Raw genomic sequence first — 16,827 nt, forward strand, 5'->3', positions numbered from 1 at the left:
CAATTCAAGTTTTTTTACCTGGTCTTTGCGTGTCTTTTAATTATTTATTTATATATAATTCAAATTTATTATAAAAGCCCTATTTAAGTATGCTTCACATGAGTTTATAGAAGTGGCTGTTTATAATAAACTTGCATAAGTGAGCAGAAAAATCTAGACAAGTATCTTACTCTTACCTGACATTGATATTAAAATGGGCAGTCTTAGCGGTTTACACGATTTGTCTCTATTTATTAATTTGATCATTTTATTTTTCTGTGGATACCATCCATACTGGATTGAAATAAAAGCATGCTAAAGATTGGTGCGCAAACGGTAGCTCAGGTAGGTCAAAAAACACACGATGAGAAGCGTTAGTATAATACAATATTAGCAATTACAGACATTAACATTCGGACAGATTCGATTTCTCAGAGGACCGTTGAGTTTGCCGAAAAACAGTAGGTAATTTGCTCTGGAATTTTTACTGAGGTTGCGGATGGGATTACAACCACAAAGTACGCTTGTGAAACACAAATTTCTTTAACGTCCTCCGAGGAAACTAATCCCGTCCAAATAGGGCTTAACATTTACTATTTTTGATGAAGAATGCATACTAGACTTTTTAAGTGTACTTTCACGTTATTTTCTATGCTATTTAACATTTTGCGATGTCTTTGCTTGCCAAACCATCAGACCGAGGATTTTAAAAATCATTTTATGATGTTTGCACTCACAAAAGTACAATTTCTAGCCAATTAAATATTTTTTAATTGAAAGATGTATATATGACACATCTAAAAAAATAGAAATTGCTATGATTTTCTGAGATTTTTTCATAACTACTCCAAGCCAGGGAAATTCTTTGAAGCAATAATTGAAAACATCAAGCTATGACATCTATCTGTTAATAAAAGTAAGATGCGCCCAACATTTTTGCTGGTTTGTACACGTTACAACAGAATCGCCCACATATATTTCATACGCATAGAAGGTCAAAGTGATAGTTCTAGATTCACCGCTGTACTAGTGTGGGTGCAATTTCAGCTTTATTCTCTCCCTGTCCTGAACTCATCTTCGCTGAATTAGAAGAGCCTGTCCGCTTTAACCCCTTGTTCATCACAGGCTTCACAAAGACTCTTTTGATGGACATCAGCTTTGGCGAGCTTCTTCTAGCTCAGTGACCGTGACTCTTGATGGAACAAATCCCTCAGCGATCCTCTAATGTCAGAGCTGTCTGAAACACATGGCTGAAATGCCAGAGAGATTTCACCGAGTGCAAATGAGTCATCATCACCCGCACACTCACCCGATAATGAGGAAGCCTTGATAAAGTGGAACAGATGCAAAGTAGAACACAGAGGAGAACACGGCCTGTGAGGACACATGGGAAGAAAAACATCAGCAGAAATATAAAGACAGCAGGCAACTAAAGGCATGTTATATTCATTAGTCCTGTCAGAAAACTGCTGCAGTGGTACAATAGTACAGTAATGGCATTAGATGGCAATACAATCGTACTTTGATATACACCACGGGTACTAAATGATTACCACGCTCATATACAACGGTATTTTTTCATTGTACAGCAGTGGCCAAAAGCGCTGTCTGGCAATATCTCCACCCTTATTAAAAATTTGTTACAGATTTTGTAAGCATATTACGTAGTTGTGCTTGGAGTCAATTGTTTTATGAAACTTGCCAAATTGTGTGGACATTTTTTTGGCCAGGCTGTAATGCAAAGAAATTATGAACACATACATAAACAAGAGAAAAATATTAACAAAATATTAATAACTGATTATGTTGTAGTCGATGTATGCTGTACATGCAGCTGTAGTTTGCCTCTATACACTGATAAGTTTAGTGTTTTGTTTTTCTTTTATATTTATATTTAAGACATTATATCATGGAATTACCATTGTACACATGCAAAAATTATGGTTTTACCATGGTATTATATTATCCAAAAATAAATATAATTATAATAATATAAATAAATATTATTTGTAATACAAAAAATAAAATCTCTCACGATCTCATTACGATGATTGCTCATCCAAAATAATTGAAATCATGGTGTATCTCCAAAAACTATGGTAATACATTGGTATATGTATTAAAACAAATAATAATAATTATAGCATGGTAGTTTTGGGGTCTTTTTTTGTTAGTGTTATAAAACCTGTAATATTTAAATTATTCACAGACACCAAATTAATAATTAATATATAATACATACATACAAACACACATACATATACACACACACATACATATATACATATATATATATATATATATATATATATATATATATATATATATATATATATATATATATATATATACATATATATATATATATATATGTATATATATATATGTATGCATGTATATGCGTGTGTGTGTCTGTAGTGTAGTTTTGACTGATACATGTTCTTTTTTTAAGACCTGAAACCTTCAACACTACACTGTTTATTTGCAGCTACTGTGATTCATGGGCTAGTGCTGGATAATTACTCGAGCAGACACTACCTGCATGGTGCTGATGCAGAGACTCCGGTGGATGACAAACTGGCTGAGTGCAGCGGACCGTTTGTAGCTGTTTCTGCCGTGGACCATGAGCAGTCTGCCCAAGTGCTTAAACTGAGTGATGGAGAAATCTGCAGCCAGAGACGCCTGCTTCCCTTCCTGCACACGCAGATAAATAAACAAACAGGTCAGAGCGCTTACACACGCTTTTTTGGACCACAAGCAAGAATGTTTTCTAGATTAAGCCGGGCTATATTAAACATCTTCGGATCACTGGGTAGTCTAGTAGTGACTGGGTAAAGCCAAAAAAAATAAAAATAACACACAAAAAAAAACACACCAACGTCCCATTTAACCACGTCAAAGTCTATCAAGGCTTACTGTGTTAGTCATGAATGACTCAATATCAATTAACCTTCTCATAACGTCTCATTTTGATGACCAGGAAATCTCGCTTGACGCAACACAAGTGGGTCAACTTTGTATTTTAGGTACATTTAGACTCATAAAACGTCTGACGTCTAAAATGTGTTTCTAAATAGGCAGTCCACCTCCGGATGGGATTCCTGAAATCAGACTTTCCTGAAGTGTCAATTGAAGTTTTTTTTCCATTACTTATTTTGAAATCTTTGGGGGTCCAAAGACAACATGATGCGCCATTCGTAAACTATTTGACATCCGTAATGTGACATATTTCTAATATTAATATGGATAGTCCTGATTGGTTAATACAGCTAAAGATTTTCATATGCATTATATCCCAAGCCGAACTTTTAAAATAAAATAAATAATAATAATATAATAATAATAATAAAGATCAAGATGAATAAGAAAAAAAAAAAACTTTTGATAAACTAGCTGAACACATTAATTGACTAGTTGGTTGTTAAATGCTAATAAACAAAAAGCATGGTCTCAAATAAAATAAAATAAAGTAAAAGAAATTCAAATAAATAAAATAAAAATCTAAATAAATAAGAAAAATAAAATGTTATGCTAATACACTCAATATAGCATGGCCTGGAATACCTTACCGCTTATGTGAAATAAAATAAAATAAAATATGATTACCAATTAAAGTTGTTTCAGGGGCTGAGACAGTTATTTCAATTAAAAATATATATAAAAACAGACACTGTATCCTTAAAAATAACATAAAAAAGAGCAGAAACTTCTATTTAGAAAAAAAGAATAGGGTGAATTTTGATTTAAAACTAACACGCTGTAAATCAGTCATGGGAAGTTGTTGCGTGAAAAAGTTTGGAGTCATTTTACATGCTTTCAGTGCCATGTAATGTAAGAAATGTGAGAATCTCTCAGCAGAGGTCTGAAAAGAGCCTGTGTACGGCGTGTGTTTGACGCAGTGAGCGCAGATGGAGGGAAGACTCCGGAAGAAGGCGACAGTGTGTGTGTGTGTGACAGGGCTGCTGCTCGGGGAACTGGTAGCTCTTACTTTGCCCTCCACTCCCACGCCACAGTCTGCTTCCTGGATCATGCTGACATCATTTCCTCCATCCCCTGAGAAAGAGAAAACAGTGAACGATGAGCCAGTGACAGCTGGTGCCGTGACCCAGATTGAGACCTTATGAAAGGGCAATAAAACTGATGCTATGTCACATGTCAAGATTAAACGTGCAATGGAAACTTATATATTGATGATGGTATCAGCTAATATTAATGCATAGTTTTTTCCAGATATCAGCAATGGTCTGAACTGGATTATATTGAGAGCACTAAACAGTATTAAACAGTCATCTTTAGCTAGTTATCTAGATTTGTTCTGCACATTACAGGCTGGGTTTCACAGACAGGGTTTAGATTAAGCCAGGATTAGGCCTTCGTTCAAGTGGGACTTTTAAGTAGCTTTTATAAACGCGCCTTAGAAAAAAATATTTATTAATAAAGATAAATAATACTGATATTTTTTATTACTTCATTTATGTCTGTGTTTATTCATGACCATAGGTAAACAAAAACAGTGCGATCTTGTTACCAGAAATAAACTATCCGTTATCAACTGCTGTTTACAATGAATGTAATAAAATCAGAAACATTCTTGCTTCCCTAGTTATTTTTTGTCACTGAAGTTTTAATAAGGCTACTTGTCCGGTCGGGCAAGTAAAATTCTCTTTCACTCACCCAATCTTTTGTAGATCACAAAGCTTATTTTCTACAACAATCCAAAAGCCAAGGGGTTTTTGTCGAGGAAAGTCTACAACAATATGTCACTGTATATTTAATTGATTTAGTAGCAGAGGAAGTGCACGGCGTCAATGGCTTCTGCATACTCACCCACGGCACAGGTGAGTTTGCCGGTGCGTTCCTGCAGCAGACGTACAATCTGAGCTTTCTGTGTGGGAGCACAGCGGCAGCACACGACGGCCGGACACTGGCACGCTAACTCCATAAACTCATACTCGTAATACTTCAGACAGACCTGCAGCAACAACAACAACAACATCAGGACTGAGAACAGGCCATTCAACGAGACATCAGACAGAACAAATTAATACTGTAGAACACAGAATGACACAAAACCTCCATGTTTAGGATAAATAAATAAATCAAGCTATTGACCAAATTGGTCATTTACAAAAAAAATCTAACATTATGAGATTATATTAACTGATTTTATATTAACAGAATATTCTGTGAATTTCACATGAATTACACACATTTGAGACTAATAAACGAAACACATTTACAACTGGTATTAAGATGTGTTTTAGTCGATCGGATCACAAGTAGACGAGGGAGAGACATTCCAGTTTACACCTGGTGTTTTAATCTGTCTCTTTTGTCCACTTTTAACCACTTCTGTCCTGATTTCATCAAGGGAAGGTCTATGTTTGGGCTTTTTCAGATCTTTCGATCTAATGCACAAAATAAGCTAGCGCAATTTACATAAGAACGACGACAGAAAACCATATGGAGAGCATCAGCTTTCATTTCTGCTCCGACAGCCGCAAGATCACACTGAACACTGTGAGTGTGTTAGAAATCAGGAACGGTGAGAGAACATTGTGCTTGGTACATTTTTCATCTTCAAACTAAATTTGGATCTTCAGTCGACAAAGTTTAAATCCCGTCTGGCTAGAGCTCTTCCCATAATTTTTACACATTAGTTCAGCAGGCGGAGAGTAGGCGGTGTTTTGTGAACACATTCGACCACATGAACATTTACACTACAAAAGCAATCCGGTCTGGATATCCGGTTCGGTATCTTAATAACAGGTGTAAACAGGGCCTTTAACCTCATTATATTAATCATGTTTTACAATTATCATATCTACAGATTTATCAGTACTCTGATTCAAGTTCATATAAATTTCTAATGAAAATGCGAGTGGTTCTTGACAATGCAAAACTGCCCGACATGAAGCTTAGAAAAGCATTTTCTCAAGATTCTGCTTTTTTTTTCTCAATGTCTCTTGAGTTACGCTCTAAAGTTTGCAAAAGTGTAAGGGGTTGATTCAAATGTAACGTGTACATGTGGGCTCACATTACCTCCAGAGAGTCTCCCGATATCACCAGCGCGCAGTCGTGTTTCCTCCTGAAGGCGTTGAGCTCAAGGTGAGCTTCGCTTCGAGTGGTTACCTGCAACACATTGGAGACATTACCATCAGGAGTGTTTTTTCTCATACAAACACACAATCAGCCACTCGGATAATGATCTCAGTGGTGAACCACAGCAAGATCATGAGACTGAGATATTAACTTCAGCTGTCAGTTGCGTGGCAGACCATGGCAGACTCAACTAGCTATCAGCTCAACCGTCTAAACTGTGAGGTTTACATTGCCTGCTGTCTGCAAGTTTCACACAGGAAGTTCACCATTAGTAACTGTTGTTTTTGTATTTACAGATGGCTTTGGGCAGATATAGCTTTCTTGAGATGTTAGATTGAAAGGTTAAAGGAGTAAACAAACTCAAAGTCATTTTCAAACGTATATGACTTTCTTTCTGCTGTGAACTGCTAAAAGAGAAGTTAGTAAGAATGTTCAGGCTTCTCTTTTCCATACGAGAAACATCACACAGGTTTGGAATGGCATGAAGGTGAGTATACAATTATCGGGTGAACTATAATCTCCGAAACATGAACCACAACCAATTTTGTTCACATAAATCTACCGGAAAGCTCCTCGCCAACGGAGGATGTTTTTTAATTGTTGGACGTTCGCACCAGAGCAATTCATCTGTCAATTTTAAACACACCAGACTTCAATCTGGATGCCATTTGTGTCCATGAGGAAGCCAATAATCCAGATGCCTCTTCGATCCAGAGGGAACGAGGTGCTTGTTTTCATGTTGTGCCAGCCATTGTCTTCTGTTTCCAGGAACCGCTGCTGTGGGGAAGATTCAACCTTCCTCAGAACGGCCTATCTTTCTGTGGCAGCACGCCACATGGGAACTCCACAACAGCTCGTAGAGTCATGTTTCACATAGAGGGCACAGGATGCTACTTTCCCTGTTTGCTTCTCAGAACGCTACTAAACTCAATCAAGCTGTGGACCACTTTTGTGTTGGAGACACTTGGGAGACTTTTTTTTTTTTTATGAGCTTACATGCACACTACTACAAAATTTTGGGGTCATTAAGATGTTTTAATTTTTTTTTTTAAAGAAATTATTACTTGTATTCAGGAAGGATGCATTAAATTGATTAAAAGTAACAGCAAAGACATTTATACTGTTACAAAAGATTTTTTTGAACTTTCTATTCATCAAAGAATCCTGAAAAAAAAAAAAAAGTATCATGGTTTTCCACCAATACATTAAGCAGCACAACTGTTTTCAGCATTGATAATAATGAGAAATGTTTCTTTTAGAATGATTTCTGAAGGATCATGTGACACTGAAGACTAAAAATTCAGCTCTGCATCACAGGAATAAATTACATTTTAAAATATATTAAAACATAAAACAGTCATTTTAAATTGCAATAATATTACAATATTAGAATCAAATTATGATTGTATTTTTGATCAAATAAATGCAGCTTCGGTGAGCATAAGACACTTCTTTCAAAAACATAAAATAAATCTTACCAACCCATCCATCCATACATCCATACATCCATACATCCATACATCCATATATATATATATATATATATATATATATATGTTAGTATAACAGTATATATAATAAATATTTGTGAGTGATTATTTCTTTTATGTTATGGTCAAGGTGGTTTGCAATACCAGGCAGCATTCTTTGCTCATGGTCTCTCATTTCCAGATTTATTTCTCCTGAAATGACTTCCCAAAACAAAAAGCACAATAACAAGCACAGTCCAAAACCATTTATATTTCAACTATAACATAATGAAAGATTTTCAACCTGTAAAGCCTTATTCATTTCTCCTGCACTGAGGCTAGTCAATCTTTTAGTTTTAGGGCCAAAAGCTTGTTTAGGTAAGGGAGAGAATAGGATTTAATTTCTGGTGCAAGGAATTTTATTGCTTAATCTGAGGTGGGGGGGGGGGGGGGGGGGGGGGGGGGGTTGATAAATGGGGGGGGGGGGGGGGGTTGATAAATCATTTTAGAAGTGCAAGATATGACCCATTTAAAAATGAAGGTTGAAATAAAAAGTCTGGAGAGGACTTACAGGCCTGAACACGTGGATGTCCTGATTGCGGGTCACTAGATGGGCGTTCTTGGCTGTGCAGGTTGCAGTCTCTAATTTGTCCCCGGTCAACATCCAAACCTGGACAAAGAACAGGTTTCGTTAAATTAGGCCTGACATTGATGTACCCAAGCGCTTGTGTTAACAACACGTCAACAAACAACCCATTTTAGAAGCGTACAGTGAAATTCTACACGTGACAGACTGTAGAAATGCAACTATATAGTGTATTTCAGTGTTCCAAACCAAGCAATAAGCATTGATAGATCACATCTCATCATCACAAGTTAATCTGAGTTTCTGTTCTAACCAGTTGCAACCACCAACTGAGCATTGCATGTCAAGACTTTTTGATGAGCGCTTCTATTTTTGGCGCATTGTGCTCCGTAGCTCATTAAAATCTCATTGTATGTGCATGTTGTGCGTGCAGACACTGACTTTGATGCCAGCGTTGCGCAGTATCTCCAGAGTGGGTCTGACATCGGCCTGCAGTTGGTCCTCCACCCCAGTGAGACACAAGAGCTCCATCTCCATCTCCAGACTCTCGATCACTGTGGCGACCTTCAGCGAGCGATCGTGCACGCTCAACTTGGCCTGGATGTAGCGAGCCTGCGGCACACATGACATGTTACACACAACATATTAACACACATTTATTGTATTAGTATCATGTTTAGGGGCTTGTTTACTTATAACTATCCACCAAAAATAAAATCTTGAGTATTAATAATTCAATATAAATAAAGAATATATTTATTTAGATTTAATGCCATGATTCTTGTACACAGATCACTGTTTCCTAAATAAAGGCTGTCAATAAGTATAATAAATAATCTGATGTTTTTTGGAGTTAATGTGATTATATTAAGAGACAAATTTCCATACATCACTTTGTTTTATATATATATATATATATAATGCATATATATTTCATTTATATGTAATGTATGTATACATTTCTATGTATACAGTTCCTCTTTTAGGGAAAGAAACAACATTTTATGGGGTAACTATTAAAATAATATGCTTTAATAGCAAATTAGGCAAGTGTGTTATTACATTAAATACATTTTATATATATATATATATATATATATATATATATATATATATATATAAATAAATAAAAATAATAATACAAATAATTTCTTATAGTAGTATTGACAATAATATAATAATTATAATAACAAATAAAAAATATTTTATATATTTATATATTTTCATAATTATCTTGACAAAATTGGTGCTGTCAAATCAATAAATCATGATTAATTGCATCTAACAAAAAAGTTTGTAAATATATATATGTATGTGTGTGAGAGTGTGTATGCATGTGTGAGTATATATATATATATATATATATATATATACACACACTTCTTTATAAACTTAATCGCGATTAATACATTTTAATAAGTAACGCATTACTTATAATACTGTTATAATGGTATTTTTCAGTCTACAAACATCTTTTGATCTAACAATATCATATTGTGTGTTACATTTGTTCATGTTTTTCACATGTTCTATATCTGTTATGGTTATTAGCTCAAATTCATCTCTTAACACTGCTCAGTACTTTTTCCTGAAATCAAAGCATGTCAGACATGTAAAAAGAGAAAGTTCAGACCCCCTGATACTCCAAACCAGAGGCATCGGCAGTCAAATAATCAGTGTCAAAATGACACAGCCTTGCTTTGACCCCTCAAAAAGATTTGCCACTCTGTTGAGCGAAGCCAGAGCGCAGTTTTGAGGCCACGGCCCACAATCACAGTGAGATAAAGACCAAACAATGTGTGTGAGTGCGAATAACACAGGAACACACTCTCACTTGGTGACTCACACACTCGGTGAGTCACTGCCGCCCACTCGCTCAAACACAATTACACACTTCAGCTCTGAGAGTGGGAACGTGGGCCTGTGAGAAGAAACAACTCTTTCTCTGTGCGTGTGGGCGGGGTAACGTTCGTTTTGGGGGTGTTCCCTGTGGAAAACATGTTACATTTCTTATGACAATTACTGTTGACGATGGATGGTTGCTAGGAAACCGTTTAATCGGGATAAATATAGATCAGCACCTGGATATTGTAGTTATAAACATCCAAAGGTCACCGTCTATACCAGCGGTTCTCAGGACCCCGTTTTACATTGGACACTTCCAATGTAAAGTTAAAATGCAGCAAATGTCTTTAAAATCAAACATGACCCTTATTAATTTTAACATTAACACCAAGAAATCTAAAGCTATCTATATGATACAGGCCGAAAAGGAAAATTGACACATTGCCCACATATTTTATTGGCATAGTCATATTACCAAGCAACAGTAACATGACACTGCACCAAAATATTTTGATTTTAGCTCAACTGGATCCACGGCCTGATGATCAAGAACAAGTGTCTTTTCTCCTGCCTTTTAAAGCCTATTTATATTACAATTCTAATAATGCGCCATAATATGGTTAGATGCATGTTATTAAATTGCATTTAGTTAGGGCACAGGAACACAAACCTGTGGCTCATTTTTGGGTCACAATCCACCAGTTAAGAATCACTATTCTGTGTCTTAAACAAAAAAACAGAAATTGTTGGTGGCCAAAAGTGATGTCCAGCCTAGGAAAATTTACATCTTCGCCTTTTATTAAAATATAATATATTTTACAGTTTGTATACGCATTTTATGTAGTCAATTGTTTTTGTGATGATAACGCAACGAAACATGGCAAATTGTACGGACATAATTTTTGGTCAGGCTGTCATAAAAAAATATGAACGCATGCAAACACAAGAGAGAACCAACAAAATATTAAAAACTGATTAGGTTGCAGTCAATTTATGAGGTTTCCTGTTTTGCATAGTCAAGTAAAACCTGCAGCTGTAGTTTGTCTGACATAATTTTGTCAGATAAATACCTTAACCTTAAGTGTAGTGTTTTTTCTCCCATCATATTTAAAATATATATTTTTTATAAAATACATATTACATATATATTACATAAAATAAAATATTTATCATATTTTTATGGTTTAAAGGGGGGGTGAAATGCTATTTCATGCATACTGAGTTTTTTACACTGTTAAAGAGTTGGATTCCCATGCTAAACATGGACAAAGTTTCAAAAATTAAGTTGTACGTTTGATGGAGTATTTCTGTGCCAAAAATACTCCTTCCGGTTTGTCACAAGTTTCGGAAAGGTTTTTTCGAGTATGGGCATGTGTGACGTCAGATGGGGCGGAATTTCCTTATACGGGTCCTAAGGGCACTTCTCCCGGAAGGGCGCGCGCGCACCCGTAGACCAGAGCGAGAGAGTGAAAGCAGTACGCCCATCAAAGCGCTGTGCTCGCTGCAGTCACAGGACTTTGTTTGTTCCCTGCATTTCGACATGATTGTTTTATAAACAAGGCCGGATTTAGCAGTCCCAACGATAAAGGTTCACGGTCGTGCGTTGGAACCGCAGGCGGTGAGTAAAACTGCTTCAAATGTCTGTGTGTTGTTAGCTATCGGCGCGTAAGCAACGCCCACACGGCACGCCTCCAGCCGCTCGTTTTTTTCCGGAAAGACTCGGTACAGCCTATCTTTCTTTTATAAATATGATAAAACTAAAGACTTTTTGGAGATATGAAGGATGCAATACTACTCTATAGGTACTCAAGATTAGGGTTGCAAAATTCTGGGAATTTTCAAAGATGGAAACTTTCCATGGGAATTAATGGGAATTTAAGGGAATTAACAGGAATTTATGGGAATAAATGGGAATAAACTGGGAATATTCAAAGTTGAGGGTTGGCTCTTCATAGGTAACTTAAATATAGTTGAGGAAAGTATATTTTAGCATAATCTTGACTAAAACAAACAGATGCCATTCCTCAATCACATGCACATAGCACACTGCTTACTGCATGGCTATTGAGACCACACCCCCTACTGGCACTTTGCATGCCTCCATCACATGTACAGAAGCCCAAAGCACAAGACTATTGAAGGCACACATTTGAGCCTGTGGACTAAACAAAGTGAAGTAAGTTTTGATGATATTATGGGGAAATATATTTATTAAATGTTTAAATTGCAAATATCACATACAAATGTATTCATCTAGTAGATAGCAAGCTGATCAGTTAGATGCTAAATAAGCTAGCATAACTTTATTTACCACATAAGTAGGGCTGGGTGGTATGACGGTATATATCGTTACCACGGAAGAAAATGTCAACCGTAACAGATTTTTTTATTCCGTGTATACCGCGACATGTAAATAAGTAGGCGTGGTTAACTCATGTGCAGCTTGCGTGAGACTGAGACACTGATATTTGTCAAAGAAACATGAAGAATGACCAAGAGGATCCGCAAAAGGAATTACGTTTTCAAAATTAACGTGATATTTTCGGGGGGGAAGGTGCAGAAGTCAACTAGAGCAGTGCAGCACACTGAAAGTTTAGAGAGACGCACATGCTCGCAACGGGGCTTACTTGACAACAAGTTCATATATCAATATTCTAACGAATAGAAATAACCTTAAATAATGTATCTATCCGTCTCTTATGTGTACAGTTACTTTCAGAGTGGACGCGCAAGCGGTTGCCGTGGTAATGAATATTTCCCAAATTCCCCAGCTTAACTTCCCATGGAAATTTACCAGAAACTTTCTGGAAATTTACCGGAAATTTTCCGCCCCTTTGCAACCCTACTCAAGATTAACATGAGATTGACTGAAACTGAGTGTTTCACCCCCCCCCCCCCCCCCCCCCCTCCTTTAATCAAACTTGTAGGGTCATTAAAAACAAATATCCCCTCTGGACATCACTTTTGGCCACTGCTTTACCTTTTAATTACAAAAAGTGCTAAAAAATTACTGCAATGAATCTTGCACCCTGTCTTTATCAGATTAAGTCAACCTTGAATGTAAATAATTTGATTAAAATTTGAATTGACTGACAACTCTAAAAAGGTGACTTACTCTGTTATAGCTTGAGTCGAACTATTTGTCATTTGAGAGTCAAATGGCCGTCAGCCAGTCGTAACCTAATGGCTAACGTAATGGCTAAAACCCTCGGTGAAAGACGGCGCACACAACTTGGTGACGTGTAAGTCAGATCTACTGCCCAGAGTAAATATGCCTATATTGTCTTCTTTTCTCTTTTAAATACTTTTTATAAAAAAAATGTATTATATATTTATTTTATAATCATTTAATTATATAATTATGAATTATATTTATCTTATATATTATTATTATTATTATTACTACTACATATATAATATTTGACACAATTTCTTTTCAAATAAATACTGTTCTTTTGAAGTTTCTATTCATCCAAAAATCCTGAAAATGTATGAAAATGTATAACGGTTTTCATAAATAATTTAATCAGCACAACTGTGTAATGATAAATGTTTCTCGAGCATCAAATCAGCATATTAGAATGATTTCTGAAGGATCATGTGACACTGAAGACTGGAGAAATTATGCTGAAAATCCAGCTTTGATCACAGGAATAAATTACATTTTACAATATCTTCACAGAGAAAACCGTTAATATTATTTCACAATATAACTAGTCTCAAATAAAAGCAGCCTTGATGTACATAAGATACATCTACATCTATTTTTCTTGATCATAAACAAAACACTAATTATTCACCCCTGCATTTTATTCCACAGCGGACTTTCTAATGACTAAGTGTTGGAAACTCACCTCAAAATCTTGGTATTGTTCTTCTGTTAGGGATTTTTTGGCCACCACTAGAACCCTCAAACCTTCCCTGGCCATATTCCCACACTGATAAAGAAGGAAGAAAGCAGATTCTTAACACACAAGTCATGAAGCTTCTTGGCATAAGCATTACGTAACTATAATTCTGTATTTGTTTAACTTTGAAAAAAGTGAAATGACCTCTTCCTCCAGCCAGTCGTTGTACTGAACAACACCAGCCATCACCACATCAGCACCCTTCATGTAAAACGTAATCTCCCCGCTGGATTCATCCTAACAAACATGAGCAGAATATGTTTTGTTAATAATAGCTTTGTCATTTATGTACAGTACAGGCCAAAAGTTTGGAAACATTACTTTTTTTAATGTTTTTGAAAAGCTTCCTTTGCTCATCAAGCCTGCATTGATTTGATCAAAAATACAGAAAAAAATGTAATATTGTGATATATTAATACAATTTAAAATAATTGGTTTTCAATTTATTATACTTTAAATTATCATTTATTTCTGTGATGCAAAGCTGAATTTTCAGGATCATTACTGCAGTCTATCACATGATCCTTTAGAAATCATTCTAATATAATGATTCATTATCAAAGTTGGAAACAGTTCTGCTGCTTAATATTTTTTCATAACCTGTGATACTTTTGTAGGATACTTTGATGAATAAAAAGAAGAAAAAAAGGAAAAAAAAGAAGCAAATGTTTTAAAAATAGAAATCTTTTGTAACAACAATATACACTACTGGTCAGTAATTTGGGGTCAGTAATTTTTTTTTCTTTCTTTTTTGAAATAAATAAATACTTTTATTCAGCAAGGATGTGTTAAATTGATAAAAAGTGATAGTAAAGAAGATTTATATTATTAGATTTTTTTTTTTTTTTGAATAAATGCAGTTCTTTTTAACCTTTTATTCATCAAATATATTAAGGATCATGTGATAGACTGGATGTCATATGTGACACTGAAGACTGCAGTAATGATCCTGAAAATTCAGCTTTGCGTCACAGAAATAAATGATAATTTAAAGTATAATAAATTGAAAACCAATTATTTTAAATTGTAATAATATATCACAATATTACATTTTTTTTATCTGTATTTTTGATCAAATAAATGAAATAAAACTTCTTTCAAAACATTAAAAATAGTAATGTTTCCAAACTTTTGGCCTGTACTGTATAGAGTGGACACTGAGGAATATGGCAACACTAGAAATCAGGATCAATGATACTCAGTGTACCAAACGAAACAGGAAAAGTTCACAGGTAAAAAAAAAAGAAAGTTTTTTCCAAGCATTATGGGAGATCCTTGATCGTCCTTGAAGGTGTTTTAAAGGATCCTGCAGAGGAAACCAGGTTCAGTTGCTGATTTCCTGAAATACCGATACAGGCTTCGGTCCAGGCCAACAACAATAGCTGAGAGTTTGTTCGGGGAGAGTTAGTCATCAAGCCCAGGGCAGGGTCACAACTTTCTCAGATAACAGCCAGTCTAGTCATATAATTTTGGGGGCTGATCTTCAATTATCACATTGTTTAAAAGGGTAGAGTACAAACTAGATTTTCACGTTCTCTGGAGAAAGTGTGAGTGGATCTTGCCAGTGCAAAAGATACTAGGGTGTTCAAATGAATATTTGCCAGACACTAAGATCAGTAGCAGAGATTTTAGCGATTCGGAAAACTTCAGAATAATGTCACTGAGTTCATTCGTGAATCATGACGTTGTGTGAAAAACACACGTGTACGTCCGAGCACACGCACACTTTGGTCAGAGCGGTAATAATGAGATTAAGGCGTTTACATGCCTGTTTATTGTGATTAAAATCGGCGTACGCCACAGTTTAATGCTATTATGGTTATTACGATTATGAGCTTAATCGCATTAGTTTGATGGAAGTGTTGTTTACATGAGGTAAAGTTTAAAGCCAATATTGCCAAAATCACATTGTGAGGGTGCATGTAAACGCACTCAGTGAACAATCATTTTTACAGACTTTATCCATCCAGGTTCATTTATAATTTTAGTTTATTTTCAAATTAATTCATACATTTAATGTATAATTAATTTAATTAAAATGTTGTTAACTTATGTTTGTTCATAATGCATTAACTAATGCTCATTAGCTTGATGCTTAAAATTTTAAAAATGCATTAGTATATGTAGAAATTAACATTAATAAAAGCTGTATGCTGTGTTAATAAATTAAAAGCCTTTTTTAATTGCCATGATGACTACATTTTTTTTTTTTTTAAAGATACAAATGCGTAAAATCTCAATTAAAGGTATAATGGAGGATTTTTTACTTCCGGGTGGATCACCTATACTATTGGTCCTCCTAATTGTCAATCATTCTGGTGAATCAATCAAACTTATTCAAAAAGTGGAGAGGGCGGGTCTTATCTAAAATTCAGAAAGATCCTCCAAAATCTTTTCCTCCAGAAAATGGACCTTTAATATGACGTCAACTTGCCTGCAATTTTACAAAAATTAGAAAAAAATTCTAAACCATCAACTACCCGTTAAACATGACAAAATACAAAAAATAATTATAAAACTGCAGCTTCAAAATCTCAGACTAGCAGTGAAAATGCTTATATTGTGCATTTTTATACTTTAATACACAGCCCTATTTCACTTATTTTTTACGTGATCTCAGACGTTTTGGTTCCTTATTGTATGTCGAACAGGTCATTTTATAAGCTAAGGGAGTTTACAGACACCTATGTTTCGGTTTAAGATGATCCAAAACTGCTGCATGCACCACTCACGCGCACTATGATGCCCATGCGTTTGCTCTCGTAGGTAAAGGGGAAAATCTGCAGGATGGTGAAGTTGAGAATTTGTCCACTAGGTGTCCTCAGCTGCATAGAAGACTGATCTCTGCCCACCAGCGTCAGTCCCACACTCTCCGTCCACTGAACCAGAGACACCTAGTGCATGAGAGAAGCAGATCAAAAGAGAAAACATAATATAT

At 35.5% G+C, this 16,827-nt stretch overlaps 1 protein-coding gene across 1 annotated transcript in view; it reads right to left on the reverse strand.

Annotated features, from left to right (window-relative positions):
- atp9a (ATPase phospholipid transporting 9A) overlaps nucleotides 1-16,827 on the reverse strand; it is a 50,186-nt gene that overhangs the window by 9,214 nt on the left and 24,145 nt on the right. Inside the window, exons 15-24 of the mRNA XM_084427908.1 lie at nucleotides 16,622-16,783; nucleotides 14,034-14,126; nucleotides 13,836-13,919; nucleotides 8,578-8,748; nucleotides 8,122-8,220; nucleotides 6,022-6,111; nucleotides 4,807-4,951; nucleotides 3,968-4,032; nucleotides 2,518-2,673; nucleotides 1,289-1,353 (exon numbers count right to left, since the gene is read on the reverse strand). Coding sequence (XP_084284034.1) covers nucleotides 1,289-1,353; nucleotides 2,518-2,673; nucleotides 3,968-4,032; nucleotides 4,807-4,951; nucleotides 6,022-6,111; nucleotides 8,122-8,220; nucleotides 8,578-8,748; nucleotides 13,836-13,919; nucleotides 14,034-14,126; nucleotides 16,622-16,783 — 1,130 coding nt within the window. The remainder of the gene's footprint in view (nucleotides 1-1,288; nucleotides 1,354-2,517; nucleotides 2,674-3,967; nucleotides 4,033-4,806; nucleotides 4,952-6,021; nucleotides 6,112-8,121; nucleotides 8,221-8,577; nucleotides 8,749-13,835; nucleotides 13,920-14,033; nucleotides 14,127-16,621; nucleotides 16,784-16,827) is intronic.

Source organism: Rutilus rutilus, assembly GCF_951802725.1.
Source record: "Rutilus rutilus genome assembly, chromosome: 13".
In the NCBI taxonomy this organism is placed as follows: Eukaryota; Metazoa; Chordata; class Actinopteri; order Cypriniformes; family Leuciscidae; genus Rutilus; species Rutilus rutilus.